The sequence below is a fragment of the Chionomys nivalis genome, chromosome 17, assembly GCF_950005125.1.
Source record: "Chionomys nivalis chromosome 17, mChiNiv1.1, whole genome shotgun sequence".
NCBI lineage: Eukaryota > Metazoa > Chordata > Mammalia > Rodentia > Cricetidae > Chionomys > Chionomys nivalis.
This window is the reverse complement of record NC_080102.1, coordinates 18,466,396-18,490,250: the sequence shown is the minus strand read 5'-3', so window position 1 is coordinate 18,490,250 and position 23,855 is coordinate 18,466,396. Positions and strand designations below refer to the sequence as shown.

Genomic DNA, 23,855 nt, shown 5'->3' with positions numbered 1-23,855 from the left:
GATTACAGGCACAGTCTTAACCACACCTGTTTTGTAATTACCAATGCAAGAATCCTCTCTGGGAGACTGAGAAATTTGTGGTGGCAGTAGGGGCAGGCAAGGTATGTCTTGGCTTCTTGGCATCCCAAATGTCTACCCTAGCTAGGGATCGGCACAAAGCAGCTATTGAGTCAATGTCTATCCAAACAGTAGATGGTTAAGAGGCCCCGACTGAGAAGGTGGCTGGTGTGGATAGGGTCTCACAGGGTCCAGGGTTTGGTTGTTTACTACTTGAGAAGATCTAGAGGCTGTGACTGAGCCCTGGGAGAACGGCGCCACCCCTGCCACTTCCCATCAAGGCCTGTAGCAGTGAGAGAGTCTTGTTACCCGGTGATCCGAGATGAGCAATTAAATTGAAAATTAGATGGCATATTAATTAGACAGGCAGATCATTCCCTGTCAACACCAATCAATTTTAATTCCTTCTGCATAAAATCAGACCAGCGAAGGCAGGGCAGGGTGAGGTGTTCTCCAAGTCATATCTGCTGGAGGCCAAGGCAATGGGTGGGGAAGAGAAGTGTTGGGGCGGGGGTACAGCCAGGTGCTCCAAGCCCCACTTATCCACAGAACCTTCTCTATTTGATTTTCAGGGAGGCCACCTTCCAAGTTGGCCTCACTGGACCCATCTTTAGCACCTGACAAAATCCCAGAGCCAGTCCCAGAATCCCCCACTGTGACTCAGTGGGTCTTTTGTTTCCCACCTTTGACTCCAGATCAGTTCCTTGAGATTTCTGACATGGACAAAGACCACAAAAGTTCCTAGTTTCCCTTAGTAAACACCAAGGGGCTTTTAAAAAATTGTTACTACTTACTTGTGCTAAAATTCATCCTTCTGAATGTGCTACTCTGAGCTCTAAGACCCACAGCTGTGTCGCCACCACCATAACCAAACAACACTCCCATCACCGCTAAAACCTCTGTGTCCTTCTAACATCGTAGCTTCTCCTCCCTCAGGTATCTGTCCCTAAAACATTATGCTTCTTCTTGAATGTCTCATTAATAGAGGCACACAGGGTTAGACTTCTGAATCTGGCTTCTGTCTTCTTTTGATTAGCTATGCACTGTGATTCACCCATCCTGGGCATCGGTAGCCAGCTAATTTTTATTGTTGTATAGTATTTAATTGTTTGTTTATCCACTTCCCAGAAAAAGGACATTGGGTTATTTCTCACACGAAGTGTTTATAAATAAAACCGCTATAAATAATCATATGCAGAATTTAATGTAAACAAAGTTTTATATAAATCAGAAAATTGTCTAGGACAATACTTCTAAGTATCATGGTAGATGTTCTTACAGCTTTGTAAGAAACTGCTGCTCTGTCTTGTAAAGTCTGAACTAATCTGTATGCCCATCAGCAACGAATGAAACTTTGGTTGCTCCACATTGCTCATGCATAAACGTGTGTATGTGTGTGCGCGCGTGCGTGTGCGTGCATTCATGTGCGCGTGTATATATATCTAGATATTCTAGTCTGTGCACACCCGCTGAGTGTGTGGAGGCCAGAAGTTAATGGCAGGATATTTTCCTCAGTTTCTTCTCCATCTTTTCTTCAAGGTCTCTTTGAGCTTGGATTCTCCGATTCAGCCATCCTGGCTGGCCATGGAGCCCCTGGGATCTGCCCTCCCCGATTCAGCCATCCTGGCTGGCCATGGAGCCCCTGGGATCTGCCCTCCCCGATTCAGCCATCCTGGCTGGCCATGGAGCCCCTGGGATCTGCCCTCCCCGATTCAGCCATCCTGGCTGGCCATGGAGCCCCTGGGATCTGCCCTCCCCGATTCAGCTCCGATTCAGCTATCCTGGTTGGCCATGGAGCCCCTGGGATCTGCCCTCCCCGATTCAGCTCCGATTCAGCCATCCTGGCTGGCCATGGAGCCCCTGGGATCTGCCCTCCTCCCCACCTCCAGGGCAGGGGCTATAGATGCAAGCCACCACGCTTGACTTTATGTGACTTCTGGGGGTCTGAACTCGGGTCCTCGTGCTTGCACAGGAAGCATTTTACCCGGTGAATCACCTCCTCTGTCCCAGTGTGTAAATTTTAAGGAACAAATCCATGTGTTGCTGGTGGCCACGGTTACACAATTTGCATACACAACAACAAAATACAAACATGGATTCCCTTGTGCAAAACAGAAGGAAAGAAACCCCATAGACGGTATCGAGCTAGAGGCCTTTGTCATTCTTCTGGGGACTTTCTCTTGACTTTTCTCATGGGTTGTTTATTTTGCTTCTTAAACGTGCTCTTTGATGTTTCGCTGTGTTGTGTGGTGTGTTTACCTGTGTGTGCTGAGTAGAGATGAAGATCTAGACACGGAGTAGGGAAGTAGGACTTACAGGGTTGCAAGCGTTATCTCAGCCACTCCACGAACGCCTGCCGTAGACATGGAGAGGCTGGCGTGCTGTGGTTCTGGGAAAGCTGAGCAAGAATGAATGCCTACTGGGCCCCTGACCTTCTAAGAAGAGGCACTTCGTAATTAGACTTTCTCTCTGACTGTTGAGTGAGTTAATGGAAGGCCACTAAGGCAGATGAGGCAACTCTGTCAAGGGGAGTTGTGCAACTCAGCACAGTATCATGTTTGAGGGAAGGTCTGGGAGCCGATTCCACTGATAGAAATGGAAAGGAACGGTGCTTGGGCAGTCCGGCCCTGTGAGCTGGCATGTCAAAGCCACACCCCCTCTGTGAACCGGGGGCCCCATGGCTCTGTGCATCCAGCATTGCCTGTGGTAACCGGAGACACTGCCCCCTGCAACTGCTGCTGTACGGGTTGGAACTGGAATAGAACACCTGCCCTGTTCTGGGTCTGAATTTGGAAGGAGCAGGCTCAACTTTGGGCCCCAGGGCTGCTGCACCCACAGCCCACACCCACGGCCACCTGTCCCACCTGGCAGTAGGTGTGGAGTGGGAGGGTGCTGTCGGGTGAGCATGTAACCCTTTCTTCTCCAGCTAGGGGTTCTTGCTGTTCTGCCCATCTGTACATGGAGACTACACAGTTAAATAGTGGGAAAGTCCATTTGGAGAAAAGAGTCCCACTGTGCAACCCCGTGTATCTTCAGTCACGCGAGACTGGAGGCACAGAAGTGAACCTGTCTTCTCTTCAAGGGAAGATCCATCTGAAGCAGGGAAACATCTCTTGTAATCAACCCTCAAACGCTCAAGGTCTCCCAGTCCCCACAGAGGCACAATACGCCCCGCCGCCAGCAAAGGCAGCAGTTTAGAAACTGTGAAGTGCCCAGCAGTGGTGGCGCATGCCTTTAATCCCAGCACTGTGGAGGCAGAGGCAGGTGGAGCTCTGTGAGTTTAAAGCCAGCCTGGTCTATAAAACAAGTTCCAGGACAGCCAGGGCCACACAGAGAAATCCTGTCTTGAGGAAAACAAATAACAAAACCAACCAAACAAACAAAAGAAATCATGAAGTCAGGCAGCAAGATGGACGAGCCAGATAGTAAAAGCTGGACCTTAGTTCATCCCCTGGATTCTCAAGGTGGAAAGAGAGATATGACTCCCCAAAACTGTACTGTGTATACACATGCACATATACCACACACACACAATAAATATAAAAGAAAGGAAAGAAAAGAAACCATGAAACCAAACATGGTTCTTGGAAACAAAGCAACCATGTCCCTGAACTACGGTGAATGACTCAGGAATTCTGAGAGCACAGCGCAGAGGAACTCCACCTAGCTCCAGGGCAGAAGCCTCAGGAGTGGCCAGTGGGGACAAGGAAGGATGTCTGGCTGTGGGGCGAGGGTGAGGTGAAATGAACCATACAGGTCAGACCTGAAGGTACGTGAGGATACGGTTCCTCCCATGGGCGGTGAAGCCTTGAGGTGTCCGGGAGGACACAAGTCAATGTCAATATAACATTAGTGATGGCTAGTCTAGTCACGTGGTGCCATGGAGCTCCTTGGGGACATCTGGCCAACAGCAGGGGTGAGGCTGCCTCCTCTTCTGCTGTCAGGGTGATGACTGTTAGACACTGCCAATAATAGCTTGCTGCCTCCTGCCTGGCTGTTCATTCATCAAGTTGAACCCAGCCTGGGAGGACTGTGACCTTCTGAAGCCCTGGACACCTGGTAGAGGAACTGCTGCCTGTTTCTGAGCTTTCTCACACCTTGTATCCACACCTCTGCTCCTTCTACTTGCATACATAGCTGCCCTCCTCCCTTCCCTCAGTTTTGTTATAGCCAAAACAATAAGATGAGGTTCCTAGGCGTCTACCCAAGGCCAGCCTGGCAGGTTGTAAACCCGAGTTGTAGGAGACCTGGAGACTTTTATGTATCCCAGAGGACGGCAGCACAATTCCAGCCCCGAGGGCCTTCTCGATAATGTCCCCCCTCCCCCCACTTCCTCCATTCTCAGCCCTGCTCCGCTCAGTCTTAGTTGAAGCAGAGGCTGCTGGAAAGAGGTGGAGGTCCTGATGCACAGATGTTTGGAGCCAGCTCTTCTGTCCTTGCTCTAACCCAGCAGTCAAACTGTAGGAGGAAAATAAGACCAGGCTAGAGTGGCTCTTAAGCCACTCACAATCCCTGCCAAATAGACGGCGACAGTGACCTGTGGGTTGGACAAAAGTGCAGAGAGAGGTGAGGGGCTAAACACCTTGATGGCTCAGACCATCTGAGCTCCTGGGCTTGGCCTTTGGATAGAGGAAAAGTTCACCTAGGGGTGAGAGGACAGGAATGAACTTGTCTTTATTTCAATCCGCCCACAAGTTCTTCTGTCTTCCACGATCCCACACAGCAAACACATTTGCGTGAGACCATTCATATTTCTGCTGTGTTTGTTGCTAATGAAAATTAGAATGTCTGGAATTAGGAGACTTTCCTGTCCCCAGAGTGGGTAGCATGAACAAAGGAAGCTGATTCTGTCGCTGTGTTGATGGCTGAATGACCCAGAACAGATTGAAGAGACTCCAGGACTTGTTTCTTCCCTCCTGGGTCCCTCTTACTGGATGTGGATAGATGGCCATCTTCCTCCTGCACCCTCATAGGGCCCTTTCTCTGTGTGTTCCCAGGTCCTGCTGATCTCTCTTAGACACTCCAGGCAGCTACAAAGACCAAGCGAGAGCTGAATGGGTCACCAGGTGTTATGGCTAGTCTTGGTAGTCAACTTGACTATATCTGGAGTTAACTAAAACCCGAGCAGCTGGGCGCACCTGTGGTATCGTTTTCTTAAGCAAACCATTTGAAATAGGAGACACACCTTTAATCCAGATCTTTCAAGGTGGGGAAATAGACTTTTCATGTGGGCCATACCTTTGGCTTCTGACAGCCTATATAAAGGGCATGGGAGGATGGAGCCTCCACTCTCTGCCTCTCTCTCTCTCTTTCTCTCTCGTTGAATGTAATTCTCTCTCTCGGGTTCAGTGACTTCGAACTTGGTCATATGATTTGCTTGAACCCAGGACCTCATTTGTGTTAAGTAGACAGGTGCTCTAAAACTGAGCTATTTACCCAGCACTCTTTTTTTTTTTTGGTTTTTCGAGACAGGGTTTCTCTGTAGCTTTGGTGCCCGTCCCGGAACTAGCTCTTGTAGACCAGGCTGGCCTCGAACTCCCAGAGATCCGCCTGCCTCTGCCTCCCGAGTGCTGGGATTAAAGGCGTGCGCCACCACCGCCCGGCTACCCAGCACTCCTTATACCATTTTTTAATTAATTAATTAATTTATTTAATTATTAAAGATTTCTGCCTCTTCCCCGCCACCACCTCCCATTCCCCCCCTCCCCCAATCAAGTCTTCCTCCCTCCTCAGCCCAAAGAGCAAGCAGGATTCCCTGCCCTGTGGGAAGTCGAAGGACCACCCACCTCCATCCAGGTCTATTAAGGTGAGCATCCAAACTACCTAGGCTCCCACAAAGCCTTTATGTGCAATAGGATCAAGAACCCATTGCCATTGTTCTTCAGTTCTCAGTTCCTTATACCTTTTATTTTTGAGACAGGACTCACTAAGTTGCCCAAGATGACCTTGAATTCACTTTGTAGCCCAGAAAGGCATTGAACTTGTGACCTTCCTTCTTCAGTCAGCTGGTAACTGAGACTTAGATGCCTGTTTCACCAGGCCCCACTAGACCGTTGGAATTTTACTGTACAAGCTAAGAGCACAGGTTTTCTGTGAGATTACCTAGCGTGCTATGATCTCTTGGGCTCCTCCTACTCTTTGAGAATGTGTTCTCTTTTACTATTACATTTTAATTATTTAGAACAATTTTTAAATGTAAATATTCTTTGATTATATTCCTCCGTCCTCAAGTCCTTTCACGATCTCTCCCCCTTTTTTACCTACACGACTTTAAGTTCTTTCTCAAAGAGCAGACAAAACCCAATAGAAGAGCAAAACCTAACAAAACCAAGAAAACAAAATAAAACACCACCCAAAAAGAAATAAAAATCCACCAAACTGTAGCCAAATAAAAGCATATAAAAATATGAAGTCCTTTATATGTTGACCAACTACTCCTAAAACAAGGCCCACTCTGAGCTTTTTTAATACATATTTTGTATATTAGCCCTCTATTGATATGCAGTTGGTAAAAATCTTTTTCTGTGTGTAGCCTGTGACCTGCTGCTTTGTCTGAACAATCAATTGTGTTCTTTGCTTTTCAGTTACATGAGGTCCACTTATTGTTTTTGGCGTCTGGGCTATTGATGCTCTGTTTAGAAAGTCTCATTGGTGCCAATGGGTTCAAGACTATTCCCCACTTCCTCTCTCTTCAGATTCAGTGTATCTGTCCAGCATATGTTGAGATCTTTGATCCACTGAAGTTGAGTTTGTGCAGGGTGGTAAGCATAGATCTATTTGAATTCTTCTTCACGCAGCTGTCCAGTTTGACCAGCACCATTGGTTAAAGATGCTGCCTTTTCCCCAGTGTGTATTTCTGGCTTATTTATAAAAAATCAGGTATCCATAGGTGTGTGGATTTATGTCTGGGTCTTCAATTTGACTCCATTTATCAACATTTATGGGTTTTGTGCCAATACCATGTAGTTTTTATTACTATAGCTCTGTAGTACAATTTGAGGCCAGTGATGATGGTACCTCCAGCAGTTTTTTATTCTTTGGTATTATCTTAGCTAGCCTGGTTTTTCTTAACTTTATTTATTTTTATTTTATATATGGTGTTTTGCCTTTGTGTATGTCTATGTGAGCTGATGTCGGATCCTCTGGAACTAGAGTTAGGGACAGTTGTGAGCTGCCATGTGGGTGCTGGGAATTGAACCCTGGTCCTCTGGAAGAGCAGTCAGTACTCTTGTGCTGAGTCATCTCTCCAGCCCCTAGCCGGTTTTGTTTTTGTTTGTTTTGTTTTCTTCTTTGTTTTTGATTGTGTGTGTTTCCATATGAACCTGAAGGTCGTTCTTTCAAATCTGTGAGCAATTGTATTGGAATTTTGGTAGGGATTGCACTGAATCTATATATTACTTTTGGAAGGATGATAATTTTTACTATATTATCCTACCAATCCATGGCCGTGGGAGACCTTTCCATCTTCTGATATCTTCTTTAGTTCTTATCATATAAGCCTTTTCACTTGCTTAGTTACAGCTACTCCAAGATATTTTATATTTTTTGAGGATGTTGTGAAGGTGGTGTTTCCCTGGTTCCTTTCACAGTCCATTTATCATTTGTATGTAGGAGGACTACTGATTTTTGTGAGCTGATTTTGTATCCAGCTACTTTGCTGAAGTGTTTATCAGCTGCAAAGATTGTCCACTGGACTTTTTAGGGTCACTTATGTATACTATCACATCATCTGCAAATAAAGATATTTCCTCCTTCCCAATTGTGTTCTCTTGATCTCCTTCAGCTGTCTTATTGCTAAGACTTCAAGAATTGTCTTAAATGGTTATGGAGTGAGTGGGCAGCCTTGTCTTGTTCCCAATTTTGGAGGAAATCCTTTTGAGTTTCTCTCCATTTAAGTTATTGTTGGCTATGGCCTTGATGTAAATCGCCTATATTATGTTTATGTGTGTTCCTTGTGTTCATACTCTCTCCAGGACTTATATGAAGGGGGTGTTAGATTTTTTTCGTAGATTTCTTAACGGATGTATGAAGTTCCTCTTTAAGGGCCTTTTTAAGGACTGGAGAGATGGCTCAGTGGTAAGAGCATTGGTTGTTTTTCTAAAGGTCCGGAGTCCAATTTCCAACAACCACATTGTGGCTCACAGCCATCATATAATGAGATCTGGTGCCCTCTTCTGGCCTGAAGGCAAACATGCAGACAGAACACTATTTTTCTTTAAGGATTTCTAATATATTAATAAAGTCCTTGTCTTGTGCTTCTGCTATTTTGCATTTCTCAGGGCCTGCTGTGGTGTTGTATTGGATTCTAGTGGAGACATATTGTCCTGGCTGTTACTGATTGTGTCTTTACACTGGCATCTGAGCATCTGGGCATCTGGGTTTCAGATTATTGTAATTCTAGGTGCTGATATCAGGTCCCATCTTTGTTGGATGGGTTTTCTGTTCACTGGTTTCTGTCGCTCTCTCTGGTTCTTAGGAGACTGTGGTGGGTGTGGTTGCCTGGTGGGGAATGCGTCTCAGATTCAGCCAGGTGTGAACGCTGGGGGTTACAGTTTCAGAAGATTAATCCATGACCATCATGGTGGGGAGCAGGCAGGCATGGTTGCTGGAGCTGAGAGCTTACATCTTACCTGCAAGATGGAGATTTCAAGATTGGGCCAGGTATGGATACCTCCTCCAACAATCCCATGCCTTCCAGTTTTTCCTAAACAGTTCAATGGGGAACAGACATTCAAAATGTGAGCCTATGGGGGCGTTCTCATTCAAACTACCCTGAATTATGTATTTCCACCCCTCCACGATCCGTCACTCAGTTTAGCATTTTAGGTTTGGTTTTGAAATTTAGTGAGCAAACATTAACACATGTAAATAGCCACCCCCCTCCTTTTATTCCCCGTTTTTCTTTTTTTCTTTTTACAAAGGAGGCGGCCCATACTCAGCTCTGTATTTACCATCTTCCCTGGCTGTCCCTCACAGCCTAGACTGATGAATACTTGTTCCTGTTGCCGGCTGATGTCTTTACCCTTTGGAGGACACTGGGGCTGCAAGCAGAACCAGCGATGGTTTTCTGTCCCTGTTCTTCCAGGCCCGTGAGCAGGTCAGTTTGCTGGCATGCAACGCACACTTCCTCTTGCCTGGGATCTGGAGTCCACAGCCAGGTTTACAACAGAGACCTAACCTGAGCAGAATCCCCACGGGATTCTCGAGGTTGGTCTAGTGTGAGGGCTTCCCACCATGATCTGTGGGCGTGAGGTTTCCTAGGCCTGGGGCGTTAGTGGTTAAGTCTGGACAACTAACTCTTTTCCGTGCTGTTCCTGGCTCACTCCCTCGGTTGTAGTAAGTACCTGACCATCCATACCCCCCACGCATCGTGGGGGCTCCGCCCCTAAATTTGTGAGATTCCGCTTCCCACCAGCTCTAGTGTCTGCAGTCCCATGGAAAGCCTGCGCCTTTTTATAGTCTGGTGTCCCCTCCACATCCCGGCCTGCACTCTCCTAGTCTGGGTGCCCATAACAGAACTGGGCAGTGACCCGTCCTCAAGCTCCTCAGAGGTCCCATGAAGGCCTCTGCCACTCACTGGGGCTGGGATCCATCCCTCCACCTTAGTCCTGTCTGTCATTCTTTGAACTTATTCAGCTCTCGCGTCCAGGACGAAGGATCACTTCCTACTCCCGACACACCTCCCAATACTTGGAAGGTGGAGGCAGAAACCCAGAATTCAAGGCCGTCCACAGCCACATAGCCTGTTCCGGGCCAACCTGGGATATAGGAAACCCTGTCTCAAATAACCGCACACACTCAAGCAGCCAGTCCACTCACCCACCAAACACCAACAAAATAATGGCGAAATTTGCAAATCCCTGGCCTTCGTCTGGCTGGTTTTCTTTTTCCTTTTGTAGTTGTGTGTTGGTGATAACGGCAGTGTGAACAAGAATCCCAACCGTTTCCCAGTAACGTGAAGTTTCTTTTCAAAGAATTGAGAATTTAAAAGGGCGTCTGGAAAGAGCCGGGGGAGGGCTTAGGTGGGGTGGAGGGGGAGGGGGAGTTGGAGAGTGACAGGTGCCAGCTTTTCCGGAGCTGGGTCACCCAGAGCTCCTGGCGATCTCGGGAGAAAGACACGTGGAAGTTGCACCGGAGGTTGGGGGCTGGGGATAGGAGTGGGGCGCAGAACAGTGTGCACTTGCACGCGCACGCTTGCTAATTATTACCGCAGGCTCCTCCCGCTCGGTTGCTGCAGGATGAGTGTCCCTGAGAACCCAGCAGCTGGAATGAGGCCGGGAACGCAGTAGGTGCCTAATAAATGTTTCGTAAGATGACGAGTGTGTAAACTCTGTACAAAACTGAGCTCATAACGGCCTCTCTCTTCCATGCTCCCCCTTACCAGGACAACGTTAGCTAGCAACCCACTGTGTTTGTTAATGGACTGAGGGACAGGCGAGAATAAAGACGACACGAGCAAAGGTCTGCAGGTCTGAAATGGGCAGGGACGTCTGGGATTCTGAAATGGGAACAGAACTAAAGGAAACTCAAAGATCTGAGCATGCGCACTGCGCTTTTCCAGCAGAGTCTTCATAATCAGGCCGAAAGCAGCCACTAGGTGCCTCGTTAGCGCAGTAGGTAGCGCGTCAGTCTCATAATCTGAAGGTCGTGAGTTCGATCCTCACACGGGGCACAATAATTTTGATCTTTTCAGACCTAAAATACTTTTGGCAGAAATGTATTCTTGTCCGGGTTTGAAAGTTACACGAAGCAGCCCCCGCGCGGAGATTGTCTTTCCTTGCCTGGCACGTCCTAGGTGACCCTGGCCCTGTTGATCCTTACCCTGCTCTTGAGCTGGCAATAATTTTGATCGCTGGGGACGAGGACAGCCCCGGGCTGGGAAGGTGTACAGTTTTGCTGGGTGCTGCGAGCCGTGCGGTGCGAGGGGCCCGGAACTGGGCGGAGAGCGGTGGGGACCCGCCTAGGCTCGAGGACTGCAGGGGCCTCGCCACTCCTGCAGGCGGCTACCGGGCCACCACGGATCAAATAGCAAGTTACGTGGGGGGTATTTCAACTATAACCCGCTGCACCCCTGCCCGGGATAACTGCGGCAGAGAGGATTCTTCCCAGAGTGACAGCCCTTCTTCAGTGGGTCTGCGGGGGGGGGGGGGGGGGTAGCGTGGGGAGTCTGTCATTTTCTGGGGTGTGTTTAACTCAGTGGCCGATTCGGGTACTGGGAGGATAGGCACGGGTTAGTTTCCTGACTCCCTCCACTCCCTGGGATTCAAACTTCCCCCGAAGACTCCCTGGATCGCCCCGAGCCCCAACTGTAGTGTCCGCAGTTAGTCGGATCGTCGCCTAGAAATCCCTGCCAGGTCTGGGGTTTTCTTTTCCTTCTTTTCATTCAATAAAGAGTCCTTGGGGAAGGCTAACGACGCGGGCCTACAGCAGGTCCTTTCTTAAGCCTCCCTCCCCTTCAGCCAAGAGGATGCGGGGCTGGGATACGGGAATTACGTTAAGTGGAAACCGAGTCTCAGGTCGACCGTGTGACTCAGGTTGGGATCTGGGCCGTTGGGTCTGGAGTCTTTTTACTGCATACACCAAGCTACATTTTAGCAATCTGTCTCCTTCGTTCTTAGAGACAACACAACAGCCAAAGAACCCCGACTGTTACTGTCTTGCTGCACCTTGCTGCTCATTGCTGACTTGGGGAATTGCAAAGCCCACTGGGTCCCTGCTACCACAGACTACAATTACGGGTGGTGGTGTTTCTTACCATCGCTTTTGGCCAGCAGAGCCACCACGGAGTTTCTCAGGTTGGCAGATGATTTCACATTGGATGCCTGACTGAAGGCCTTCTTTTCGGCTCAGAGCCTGGAGTTGGGAGGTGTGTGGGGTCATGTCATAAACCCACGATTCCGTTCCTAGCTTCCTAAGCTTTGAAGAGCATTGTCTACACCGGGGGTTTCTAAGATTTTCCACTCATTTCCCCTTTTGGCCTGAGAAAATTTTACATGACCCAGGTTTATAAGTATATAAATAAATTCATGAATAACTACTCAGAAGAAGGCACAATTTTATTTTAGTTTTTTTTTTTTTAGTTGAAAAATAACTTGATTGTGTTTTGGGCATGGGGGGTTTGTTGAAAGATCATGGTAAGAATGCTCTGATTGTCCGCCATCTTCCCGGCAGTCCTAGGGAGCAATTTTCATTTTACTAGTTTTTAACAGCAATTCTGAGTATACATATAACTAAACTATTTATTAAAGATAAAAGCAAACTGGCATGCAAGTAAGATGGAAGCACTGAATTTTATACAGCGAATGAAGTCTTGGCTGAGAACGTGATACTGTAACGTGCAGCCTTCTTCAGAGCTGACTGGGGTTTTGTTGGGTATGGTAGTGCGAGCCTGTCGCCGCATTGCTTGGCAGGTGGGGGCACGAAGATTAACTCAAAGTCATTCTCAGCTACCCAGCAAGTGTGAGGCAAGCCTGGGCTATCAAGTTCTGCCTCAAGAAAGCAGGAGCACGAACCGTCCACCTCACAAAGTTGATGATATTTCTATTTTATAATTGCTAATGTTGAGAACCTGGCTTTGCATAAATATGTAGAACACAGTGGCCAAAGTATGTTGTGGGCCATTTCAGAAACTGTTGGAAATTCTGACTTAATCCCTAGCCAAAATTTGCTTAGTGATTTTTTTTTTAACTCAAACAGTAATTTTGACATTCCTGGGAAGATTCCAAACACTCTACCATTGAGCCATAGCTGCAGCAGTATTTTAAACCAATTATTTTAACTGTGATACAATCTTAAAATACACTAATTTGATGCTTGCGTTCTGAGGAATGGCAGTAGGAATATATTAAAGGTCTGTTTCCGGAATTAAGCCATTATTTTTCCAGAAGAACAAAAAAACTCAGCATGCACAGTAAAAGCCTTGGAATCTATAGCATACAGTGAAAATCTTGAATCAGAGCCCAGATGTCTTAAGCGGTGGTCTTTGGTATTTCATGGCGTGACGTAATGCACAGTGTAAGGTGCACGCGTGTGTTCAGAGCGGAGGCAGCAGTGATGCTACGCAATGCAACGCGGAGAAGCCCCAGAACCACGGTGCGCTTGACGCCGGACTCGTCTTTGGCTGCTGGCATCGAAGGTTCCTGACCCCCATTCAGTGACAGGATTCCATATGGCGCCGTGACCTACAGCTTACGGACCTAGGCTCTGTACCAAGCCAGACAAATGTTGGCATCTCAGACTCACCAAACAGAGGCCAATATTGAGTCAACTTTGTCAACCAACCAAGAAAGTTGTAGAGCGTCTTCCAGCCTGAGCGTTGCTGCTGTGAATCTACACTATTTTAAAAAGTCCAAAAAAGTTAAGTGTAGGAGGAGGGCCTGACAAATTGGCGCCAACGTGGCTATCTAAGTCCACATAAAACCCGAGAAAGCTTAAAAAGGAATTCTAGAAACAAAAATACAGGGTTTAACACCGTTTCTTGCTGTGTGCTGGCGGCATGCGGCAGTTTAAGAGGTCTTAACTGATTCAGCGGTAGCAGCTGTGGTTTCATAACAGCAGCTTCACGGCCGGTGTGCTCCACGGCAGACACCTGCTGACTGATTCTCACAGGTCCTACAGGGATGAAAGGGAGGCTCGCTGCAGTGGAGCCGTGCAGTCCTGCCTGCTGTCAGCAGAGGGCAGGAGAAGCTGAGGCACAGATGGTGCTGTGATGGGTGGGGTCACACAAAGAGACCTCACAGTCCAGAAGTGCAGTGCAGGAGGCTGCCATCCAGCCAACCCCACAACTGCAGGGTTCTAACCCCATCCTGCTTGTTGCTGGAGCAAACCCAGTTTTGTTGTTACTCATGACGGGCACCCAAGTGTGTGGCAGTCAGAGGACAACTGGGGTTTTCTCCTTCTGAAACCTTGTGAGGCCAAGGGTTTGAACTCAGGCCATCAGATTTGGGGCATGCGCCTGCACTCACTCCGCAGCCTCCCTGACCACGAAGTCTTGCTCTTTATTTATTCTTTATCTTTAAAACACACCCCATCTCATCAGCTAAACACTCTCAAGTCTGTGCTGCTCTTTCTAAGAAAGAAGACAAGCTGGCTTAAAAGTTTCCAAATGTATTTATTGCGAAATACTGCAGACGCCCTTTACAAGCCCAAAGCATTAGAATTCAATAGAAAACATAATTTTATAGACATATTTCTCTATACAAAAGTCTGACCTTTCTAAAAATTTAGAATAAATAATTGAAAAATCAGTGCCATTGATTTAAAAGATATCTCTTGAGTTGTTTCATGGTGAAACGCCTTCTATGTCACCAAAAGATGAGGGGGCTGACACCTGTCCCGAGCCTGGGCTGTGAGTCTCTGGCGAAGATCCCGTACTTTCTGGAGAAGATCACGTTCCGTGTGGTTCCATTCTGTTGTCTTCCTACTTGAAAAAGCTTGAATACGAAATTTACAGTTATTAACAGCTGAGTTTCCTGATGTACTAATATAGTACTTCCCTTCAGTGGAATTATGTTATAAAAATCAATAACAAAAACCAATATCCTAAAAACATTTCTTGAACTAACAGCCAGCCATATCACCCTGCTCGATGTGGCTTCATTTCCCACCCAAGCGGCTTTTTTGTTGCTGTTGTTGAACTGACTGAATGACAGCAGAGAACTCACAGTCACGGATGAATTAGATACACAGCTGGGCTGGGGGGCTGAGCTCTTCAGGACAGCACACATCCCACCATGATGCTCAATGGGAAGGAGCTGCAAGGCGCACCACAGCAACCTCCCCAATACGGGATGGGATGTTCTGGCAGTAGCTAACGGCAGGGGAGATCAAGACTAGAGTAACACCCTGCTCAAGTTTATAGAGCTTCATCCCCATCGCGGGGCTGGGAACACTGGAACCAGAATTGCGGGAGCACCCTTTACATATTTAAATAGCTTCAGCTTCTGAAAATGATTTTCAAACCCCAAAGGAAGGCAGCTTTAGTGCTTTCATTTTGCATCCAAATAACCAAGCTCAGTTGGCTCCTCCTGGTTGTTCTGAAGTGCAGAGAGACTATCCGGCCTATGCATCCACTCCAGTGTGTGACACACACACACACACACACACACACACACACACTCTGCAGCTGGAGTGCTGGGGCTGCTCCAGCTGCTTGGGGAAGACCTTGAACCTCATTTTCCCCAAACAAAACACTGAAGTCAGAGATCCTTGGCTTAATTCTTACTCTGACATAGAATTTACAGATCTACACAACAGGACTCAGCAAAAATACTTCACATGCTAAGAGAACTTCAAGACTTGGCATTAGTAACAGTTCTGATAAAACTTGTCTTTTAAGAGAGCTCAAGGACCTTAAAAAAAATCAAATTTTGCCTTGATCTATACAACAGCTTTGTTGGAGAGCCAGGTAAAAGTCTGATAGACTCAGGGTGGGGGTGCTGGGTCCATGTTACAGTCTGGTCAGTGCTGGCCTGGCTGTTTTGGGGCAGCAGTGGCGGGCTTAAGAAACGGAGTGACGTGACCTCTGTCTAGGGCTGCTTCCCCTCCTGTCTGTCCCCGTTCTGGGCTGCTTCCTACCAGTGCCCCAGGAAAGCAACCATTGTGCTCTCCCGGCTCCTTTAGCATGCACGCTGCTTAAATACCGTGAAAAGTAAAACCACAGTCTTCCTTATTTACCAACTTACTCTGTGTGGAGGAATCCATTTCAGAAACGCCATTTAATTGTGAGGTTTGGGACAAATAGTTTGAGGCCATGTGTTCCCTCTGCAACCAGGGCACTTCTGCTAGAAACGGCAGAGAGAAGAAAGGTGTGAGAGCAAGCAGAAGCCATTTATTGAGGACAGACCACGTGTGGTAAACTCGCTTCCCTCCTTTCTTGCTCTGGGAAGAACATTGCTGCATTCGGCACACAGCGCAAGTGCAGCGTCAGGAGGGCGCAGCTGCACTGAAGCTCTGCTAATGGCTTTTACGAACATCAACTAAAAGGCCAACAGAGAGCTAAGAAGTGGGCACCAGGGGCTAAAAGCACGGCTTGGTGGTAGAGCACCTGATCAACACACACAAGGCTCCAGATTCCCTTCCTTGTAAAAGATGCCAGGGTGGTGATCCCAAATATTAATAGAGATTACGGAATGTGTTAGCAAATGGTCCCTGAGAACCACTGTGAGCATCGGTGGCAGCGGGGTGGCTAGCCCGGTAGGCTACTGTAGTCCAGACAGCAAATCAGAAGCAGCAAGCCTGACCAGAGTAGCGAGAGCAGCGGCAAAGCCCCGGGAGCACGGCTGTGCAGTGACTGCTCTCCTCTGACAGGGCTGGCAGACTGGGCAGGTCAAGGCATTGCTGCCAAACCCAAAACCAGAGTCCATCCCAAACAACACAGTGGAAGGAGAGAACCCTCACAGCCATACACAGGTACCCAGCACAAAATACTACGTACCCAGCACAAAAATTCTTAGAGAAAATGTCAGAATATGTTTGTGTGCACATTTATCCAGCAGTTCCAGAAACAGGTGGTTGGAGGACGGTATAAAATAATGTTAGAACTGTAGCAAAATCCAAGACTCCCAGACACCATCTTCCCCTTTACAAACAGGAGACTGGAGACTAGAAAACCGAAGGCATGGCGCTCAGTGGTTATACTCAGCCCCACGATCTCAGGCCAGGGTCCCAGGGCACCTGTCCTGCACTTAATCCCCTGCAGGCTCACCTGTCCCACGTGTCACCTCCTTTCTTCTAAGCCCTTCCTGTTCTACCTTCAACATCTTGTATTTTGAAACCTGGTCCAGAGGTCCTATCTGGCACAGCACGCCCCATGCTATCTGATCATTCACTGTGACTGTGGTGGAGAGTGCGCACACATGCCGAGTGTGGGGCAGCACACACGGCTCCTCTCCTTCCACTGCCTGCACATCGGGCTTGTACGGAAAAACAATGTCTTGTTGACTCCCAATGCCTTTTCTTTTTATGTATATAATTTATATATCATATGCTTCCATTTATTTGAGACAGACATAAGTAGTGCAGGTTGGCCTTGAACTTCTGATCCTTCTGCCTCTACCTCCCAAATGCTGGGAGCATCATAATGTGCAACCACACTTGGGCAGTTCATCTTTTTGAATAGTTTGGTATAATTAATACATTCAAAATGATTGTAATCCTCATCATTAATCAGAGAACCCCCAGATCTTTCCAGTCCTCTCCCCACCACGGCCCGGCACCAGCCTGCTCCCCTCTGTGGAGCTGCCCCTTCCTGACGACATCATATGGATGTGCTCTCAGTGTGCGGCAGCCTTTCATGTCTGGCTTCTTTAACTAGACACGGTCTTCAGGGTCAACTATTCTGAAGCATGGAACATTCCTTTTTCTAGTAGAATCTATTATTCATACATATTTCACTGTATGAATAAATTTGTTCTCTCTCTCCTCAAATCTCACTGTGTCGCTCAGACAGACCTGAAACTCACGACAGCTTCATCTTCCTGGGCGCTTGGACATCACAGCAGCAAGTTTGAACACATGCTCGACTATATACTGTAAACAGGCAAACTGTATATTTATACAGTATATATAAACCTTCAAGTGAAGTTGTTGTTTTTTTTTTTAAGGCAATGTTGTTTTCTTTCTTTTTTTTCCCTCAGATTTATTATTATATATACTGTTGTCTGCATATATCCTTGTAGGCCTGCAGGGGGCACCAGATCTCATCATAGATGGTTGTGAGCCACCATGTGGTTGCTAGGAATTGAACTCAGGGCCTCTGGAAGAACAGTCAGTGCCCTTAAGTTCTGAGTCATCTCTTTAGCCTGAAGCTGTTGCTTTAAAAGGTAAAAGTCATATACAAAAGAAATGACAGTAGAAAATGCAGTAAAAGAAAACTCCTATCTGGACTCTACTTAGAATGTGACATTATAATTTTCATCTAAAATTACACTTATTTGCTCATTTATTTATTTTGTGCACATGTGTATACATTTGTGCCACAGTGCACGGTGGAGGTCAGAGGACAACAGAGGAATGCGTTCTCTTCTTCCATCATAAGGATGCTGGGAATCCAGCTCAGGCTGTCAGGGGCGGCACCCAGGGTCTGCGTCACTCATTCATCTCAGTAGCCCAATAGGATTTTGATTTCTCAGTTGATGGGGTTGCAAGCCTTATCCTAAAAACTAACAGTTAGGCCCTAGAAGATCCCTGTGGTACTTTGACACCCTGTTGCCCTGGAGCTAATTGTTCCTTACTAAACTTAGAAATAGTTCTCTGGGGACACACCAGATTCCAGAAGACTAAGAGGATTCCAGAGAGCACAGCTGTCTGGAGTAAAGCAGCTCTACAGGGCATGGAGACTTTCCCTTGTCTTCTGTGTGACAAGTTCTGTGCTGGGACTGAGCTGAGGGCAAGCCCTCCACTGCCAGCCTCTAACCCCTGCTCAGGCTGTTTTCTCGAGAGGCATGCTGTTCTACCCCAGCCTACTCTCCTCTTCTCAAAAAGGTTACTAGTCCCTTTTAGTCAAGCACAATTTGAATGAAAGAAACAAAGATGGCCTGTAGATGCATTCCTGGTAGCAGACCCACGGACACTCACCTTCGCACAGCAGATCTCCACCATGTTCCAGAGCTGCACTTGTCTCCTGCTTTAAGAACCACTTTCTAGAGGCATCCGACAGGGCAGAGGCTCTCTTTTCTGATTCCAAGTGCAATTCCTTTTCTTCGGCTTCCTTCCACTGCACACGAGTGGGGCAAAAAGACCATCAGACAGTGCAAACAGACCACGTGCGCGGAGTGAGCCCCGTTTCCTCTACTACTCTTCTCGTACTTGAGAAACACAGGACCTGTGTGGTACTGTGGGAATTGGGGTGTCTGTGGTGGCCCGCGGCTATGTAAGAACCCGCGAGAGAAGAGGCAGGTCTTGCTAGCAGTGAAGCAGCAACTCTTTTGTGCGGGTTCCAGGCCTTAGCAGACGAAGCTAGCTTCCTGACAATGGGAATTGGTCTCCTTTAACATAAATGCTATGCCCACGCTACAGAGACTACAAAATTCAGAGAATTAATTATCTGCTTGGCTCTGGAACACACATTGATCATAGAAGTCTAGTGATTTCTACCATCCCAGCTCTTTCCCCTATAAAATGAGAAAATTCATCTTAAAATGAGTTCAGAGGAGAACTAAATAGTGAATTTAAAACACCCCAAAATGCTACAGCCTTTACATGGAAGCACACATACAAATTTTGTGATTAAAATACCAATTCATTAAATACAAACTTAAAGACTCTCAAACTCTGAGCCCAGAAAGGTAGCGGAGATCACTTCCCCTTACTGGTCAGAGCAAAGTCAGCCAGCTTTCCGAAGACCACACTACAGTAGAGGTGACTTTAAGGCCAGGATGCTGGATGCAAGGACTGTGCAGCAGATGCCTGCACAAGGACTCATGGTCTACTCTCAAATGCATTGTTTTACCTCAAACTGCACTGTCTGCTGAGACGGTGCCAGCAATCCTTGCCTCGGACAGAGAGGGCTCCCACCACCATGTGCCTATAGCCAATGATTGCAGTGTTCTGGTCACCGCCCCATATCTCAACCTTCTTTCTGTCCTTGAGTGACAGGGCTATAAGGCAGGCTCTCCCCTCACTAGGGTGAGGTAGGAGGGAAGAGACTGTGGGACAGGGCAGGGAAGAGGCTATTACAGTGTATCAGCAGACAGGAAGACAGATACTAGCTACTCAAATGGCCACCCAAAGCCCGAGCCTCCCACATCTGCAGGTAGGAAGATGAGGGCCTGAGGACAGTAGTCATGGTACTGATTTCAGTCTGCCCTGAAAAAGAAAATTACTTCCGTCCTCCTTACAGTTCTGCTGCCTTGGGTACTGCTACTACTGGCTACAGTGCCTATCATTTAAATATGTCCCATGTAGATTTGATCCATGTATGTCTCTTAGGGTCCTCTTTGTTCTCTAGGGTTGTGAACTGTAGGCTGTTTTTTCTTTGCTTTATGTCTAAAAGCCACTTATGAGTGAGTACATGTGATAATTGTCTTTCTGGGTCTGAGTAACCTCACTCAATATGATGTTTTCTAGATCCATCCATTTGCCCTCAAATTTCAAGTTGTCATTTTTTTTTCTGCTGTGTAGTACTCCATTGTGTAAATGAACCACATTTTCCTTAGCCATTCTTTGGTCGAGGGGCATATAGATTGTTTCCAGGTTCTGGCTATGACACACAATGCTGCTATGAACATAGTTGAGCACATGTCCGTGTGGTATGATTGAGCACCCTTTGGGTACATACCCAACAGTGGTACTGCTGTATAGCCCATTATATCGTGATTATTTAACAGGAGAGGGGGAGTAATCAGTGGTAGAGTGCCTGCCTTGTATTAGTAAAGACCAGGGAAGAGATTAGCTTAGCATACTAATAAGACACTTGTAAGTTTCCCTTACCTTCTTCGCTTCCTCCTTCATCATGGCATTTAAGACTTCTATCTCCCTCCTCCTGTTCTTCCTCAGGAGAGTGGCGACTTCCTGGTAGCCCTCGCTGCGCTGCTGGTCATCACACTTCTGTTTGTGTAAAGCCTGAATCTGCCAGTCAGCATTGAGGCAGGCTTGCTCAGCTTTAGCCAAATTGTCCTCAACTACCTAGGAAAAAGAAAATGTCAGAAACAAGGTGAGAACATGTAAGACATGGACGTCCACTCGCTGTCTCCCAGTCTGCTAGGCTGCGCGATGTGTTTAACCAAACTGACTTCAAGGCCCCACCATAAACCAATTAAATTCATCACCAGGTCAGCTGAGGTAGTTTAACAGCTTCTAGAGAGGCCATGGATAGGGAGTGGGATGGGATTGTGAGTTCAAGGCCAGCTCAAGGTGAGGTAGTAAGACCCTCTCTCAAAACAACCCTAATTCCTTAAGTGACTCTGATTCCTGCCAAAACTGGGAACTCCCAGGTTAGACAAAAGGTAAGATTCAACAACTTCTGCTTTTAACACCCTGAAAAGCAGTTAGAAAAAGTCCCTTTTCAGATGCACAAAAACAAAAAACCTGTAAGAGAAACAAAACAGTACAGTACTTCAGATGAATCCCCTAAGAGACTGGTGCCGAAGGTTCCTCTTAGCCTCTACCATCCCTGATTTTCAGAACAGGGCCAGCCTGGGACACACACACACACACACACACACACACACACAGCATTATGTTAAATCAACCTCAGAGAAAGTTCTTTCTGAACATCTCCCGTAGAATCTCAGTCCACTTAAACTAGCATTTCTGAAAGGGCACTTCGTAAGAAATGTTATAAAATAATTGGAAATTTTTCTTTAAGGCTTCACCAAGATATTGTGAATCAAACCTGGCTCAAGCCCTCATTTCATTTCATTGGAAACCAGTGTTTCCAATCCCGACTTGGCCATCCCATGTTACTGGATGCGCATTTTCCAGAGGACGCTGTGGAAAGCCTGGCTTGTATACCATGCAGAGGCCTGAGGCTCTGCGACCTTGTGCTCTTGGGGGCAATTCCTGAGAGGAACACAGCAGGACAGAACAATGTGCAAGTTATTAGTTCTCCTGTGCGTCCTCATGTGCCTTAACGTTCTTTCAAAGGGCATGTCAGCCGCATGCGACTGATGCAGTCAACAACCCATAAATACAAAGCCCTGGGGCTTCTTAGGACCGAGGCAAACAAAACAAACAAATGGATTATGCAACTTCAAAAACTTCCAAATGCGAGCTCTCAGAAGGCCAGCTCTCAGCTCCCGCTGTGAACCCCAAGTTGAGTAGGCTCTCACCCTCTGAGTCCTGTTCCCCAGCTGGGTGGTTTCTAGTAGATTCCGGAACATGTGTTCTTCAAGAGCCACTTTCCGCCGATGGGCATCCACACCATCTCGAATTTCCTTTGCAACAGCATCTTGACTTCTAGTAAGATCCTGCTGAGCACAAAGGGACTTTGCTTTGTTCAGGCCCCAAGGATATCTGTAACTGTCTCATTATCAGAGTAAAATGGAAACAGTGGTGACTTCACTGACAATTGCAGGGACCCGGAAAAACTTCTCCATAAACGCACTGAGACTGGCAAGCATGCTCAGAACCAACTTCTGAATTCTAGCAGCTAACAGGTGTGTGACATGCTGGGGAACATGGCTCAGGAAGAAGGGATCCATGCCCAGCCCACCCCTGGCTCTGCATCAGCCTTTGAAACACAGCAGCCATGGGTGGCTGTTCCTGGAGACCACATGTGAATCACAAGTCAAGGGCTGTGTGCACAGACCTGGGAGGGTCCCGTGCTCTCACTCTGGGTACCACTGTAGTTTCACACATCAGAGAGTAAAGCAAAGCTGGGATTGCAAGCTGCATGGCTGAGTGCTGAGGGTGTGCACAATAGCTCCCCTGGGCTCCTCAACAGAGACAGAAGCCTTTGTTGCACACAGCTATGGAAAGGAATAAGGCACCAAATTTTACTTCATAGATAAACCTTGAAAACACTACGCTAAATGAAAGAAGCCAGTCACAGAAGGCGTGGTCTATATGTTGCTGGAAATGGAATACCAGGCTAGATAAATCTGTAGAGATGGAACTAGATGACTAGTTGGGGACATGAAAGGTGGCGCTAACGGTGGCTGGGGCACGAGGGACGCCAACAACCTCTGTGACGGTCTAAGTTAGAAAGGCAGAGCACAAACTGCACGTGCCAGTGGCCTCACTAACCACTGCTAAGGACATGAGTTTTCTTCTCACAGTATTAGGATTAAACACAGGGCCTGTGTGTTCTATCTTAAGATTTATTTTTAATTAATTAATTGTGTCTGTGTGTTTGGTACAGGTGTCCTCAGAGGTCCTGGAATTGAAGTTACTGGTGGTTGTGAGCACTTGATATGGGTGCTGGGAACTAAACTCTGGTCCTCTCAAGAGCAGTACATGCTCTTAATCACTGAGCTTACTCAGTGTTAAAACTATAAGATGAAATTCCAGTCCCCAGGGATTCTTTCTTAAAGGAAAAAAATTATTCAATGTGCATGGATGTTCTGCTTGCACGAATCTATGTGTACCGTGCGTGTGCAATGTTCACAGAGGCCACAAGTTGGAGCCCCTGGTGCTGGAGTTACTAGTGTGCCACTGCTCAAGACCTAGGAGTTATTTCTTCATTCAGAGATTTTTCTTTTATTTTTCTAATGATCTACAAGCAGCTTGATTACCTTCACAATTACCTAAAGATAAAAATATTTTTCAATTACATACAGAAAAGGTACATGTATAAAGATGTTTATTACTAAAAATTGTAGGCAATTTAAGCATTTAAGTTTAAGATTTATTATTTTTATTTTATGTGTATGGGTGTTGTGCCTGCATGCATTTAAGTGCACCATGTGCACAGAGTGCCATAGAGGGCAGTGGATCACGCCACTGTACCCTGGAACTGGAGTTACAGATGGTTTTTGGCTGCTGTGTACGTACGGGTAATTGAACCTGGGTCCTCGGGAAGAACAGTCAGGGCTCTTGCCCACCGAGCTGTCTCTCTGGCCCAAACATTTAAGTTTAAATAATGTATGTCTCAACAGCAGCCGCTACAGAGGATAACTATGAAGCTCTATAGCCACTCAGAAAGAGGCTTGCATCATATCGTCCTAATTAATACTGAATGAGTAACAAAATGTTTTTCTCAAATAAAAACTTGCATTAACAATTCTTTTCAATGATAAAAACTGAAATATATACCCTAACCACATGCAATTCAGATATTCAGATTTATATTTCTTGCTTCATGTTCCTACTGAAGGTTCAGAGAGACTCTCCCTTATCTAAATGCTCAACATGCAGCC

General features: G+C 46.9%; 1 protein-coding gene and 1 non-coding gene across 4 annotated transcripts in view; one reads left to right on the top strand and one right to left on the bottom strand.

Annotated features, from left to right (window-relative positions):
* The first annotated feature begins 10,656 nt into the window (after positions 1–10,656).
* Trnam-cau (transfer RNA methionine (anticodon CAU)) lies at positions 10,657–10,729 on the top strand. Its single transcript has one exon. It is a non-coding gene; the product is annotated as a tRNA-Met (tRNA).
* Positions 10,730–14,174: 3,445 nt separating this feature from the next.
* Tbc1d31 (TBC1 domain family member 31) overlaps positions 14,175–23,855 on the bottom strand; it is a 47,187-nt gene continuing 37,506 nt past the window's right edge. For 2 of the 3 annotated variants that reach the window (XM_057791645.1, XM_057791647.1), the window contains 5 exons: positions 21,828–21,965; positions 20,488–20,682; positions 18,634–18,772; positions 15,741–15,839; positions 14,175–14,489 (listed from right to left, as the gene is read on the bottom strand). In XM_057791645.1, the coding sequence (XP_057647628.1) occupies positions 14,356–14,489; positions 15,741–15,839; positions 18,634–18,772; positions 20,488–20,682; positions 21,828–21,965 (705 nt within the window). In that variant the 3' untranslated portion in view covers positions 14,175–14,355. The remainder of the gene's footprint in view (positions 14,490–15,740; positions 15,840–18,633; positions 18,773–20,487; positions 20,683–21,827; positions 21,966–23,855) is intronic. The other variant, XM_057791646.1, reaches the window with a different exon arrangement.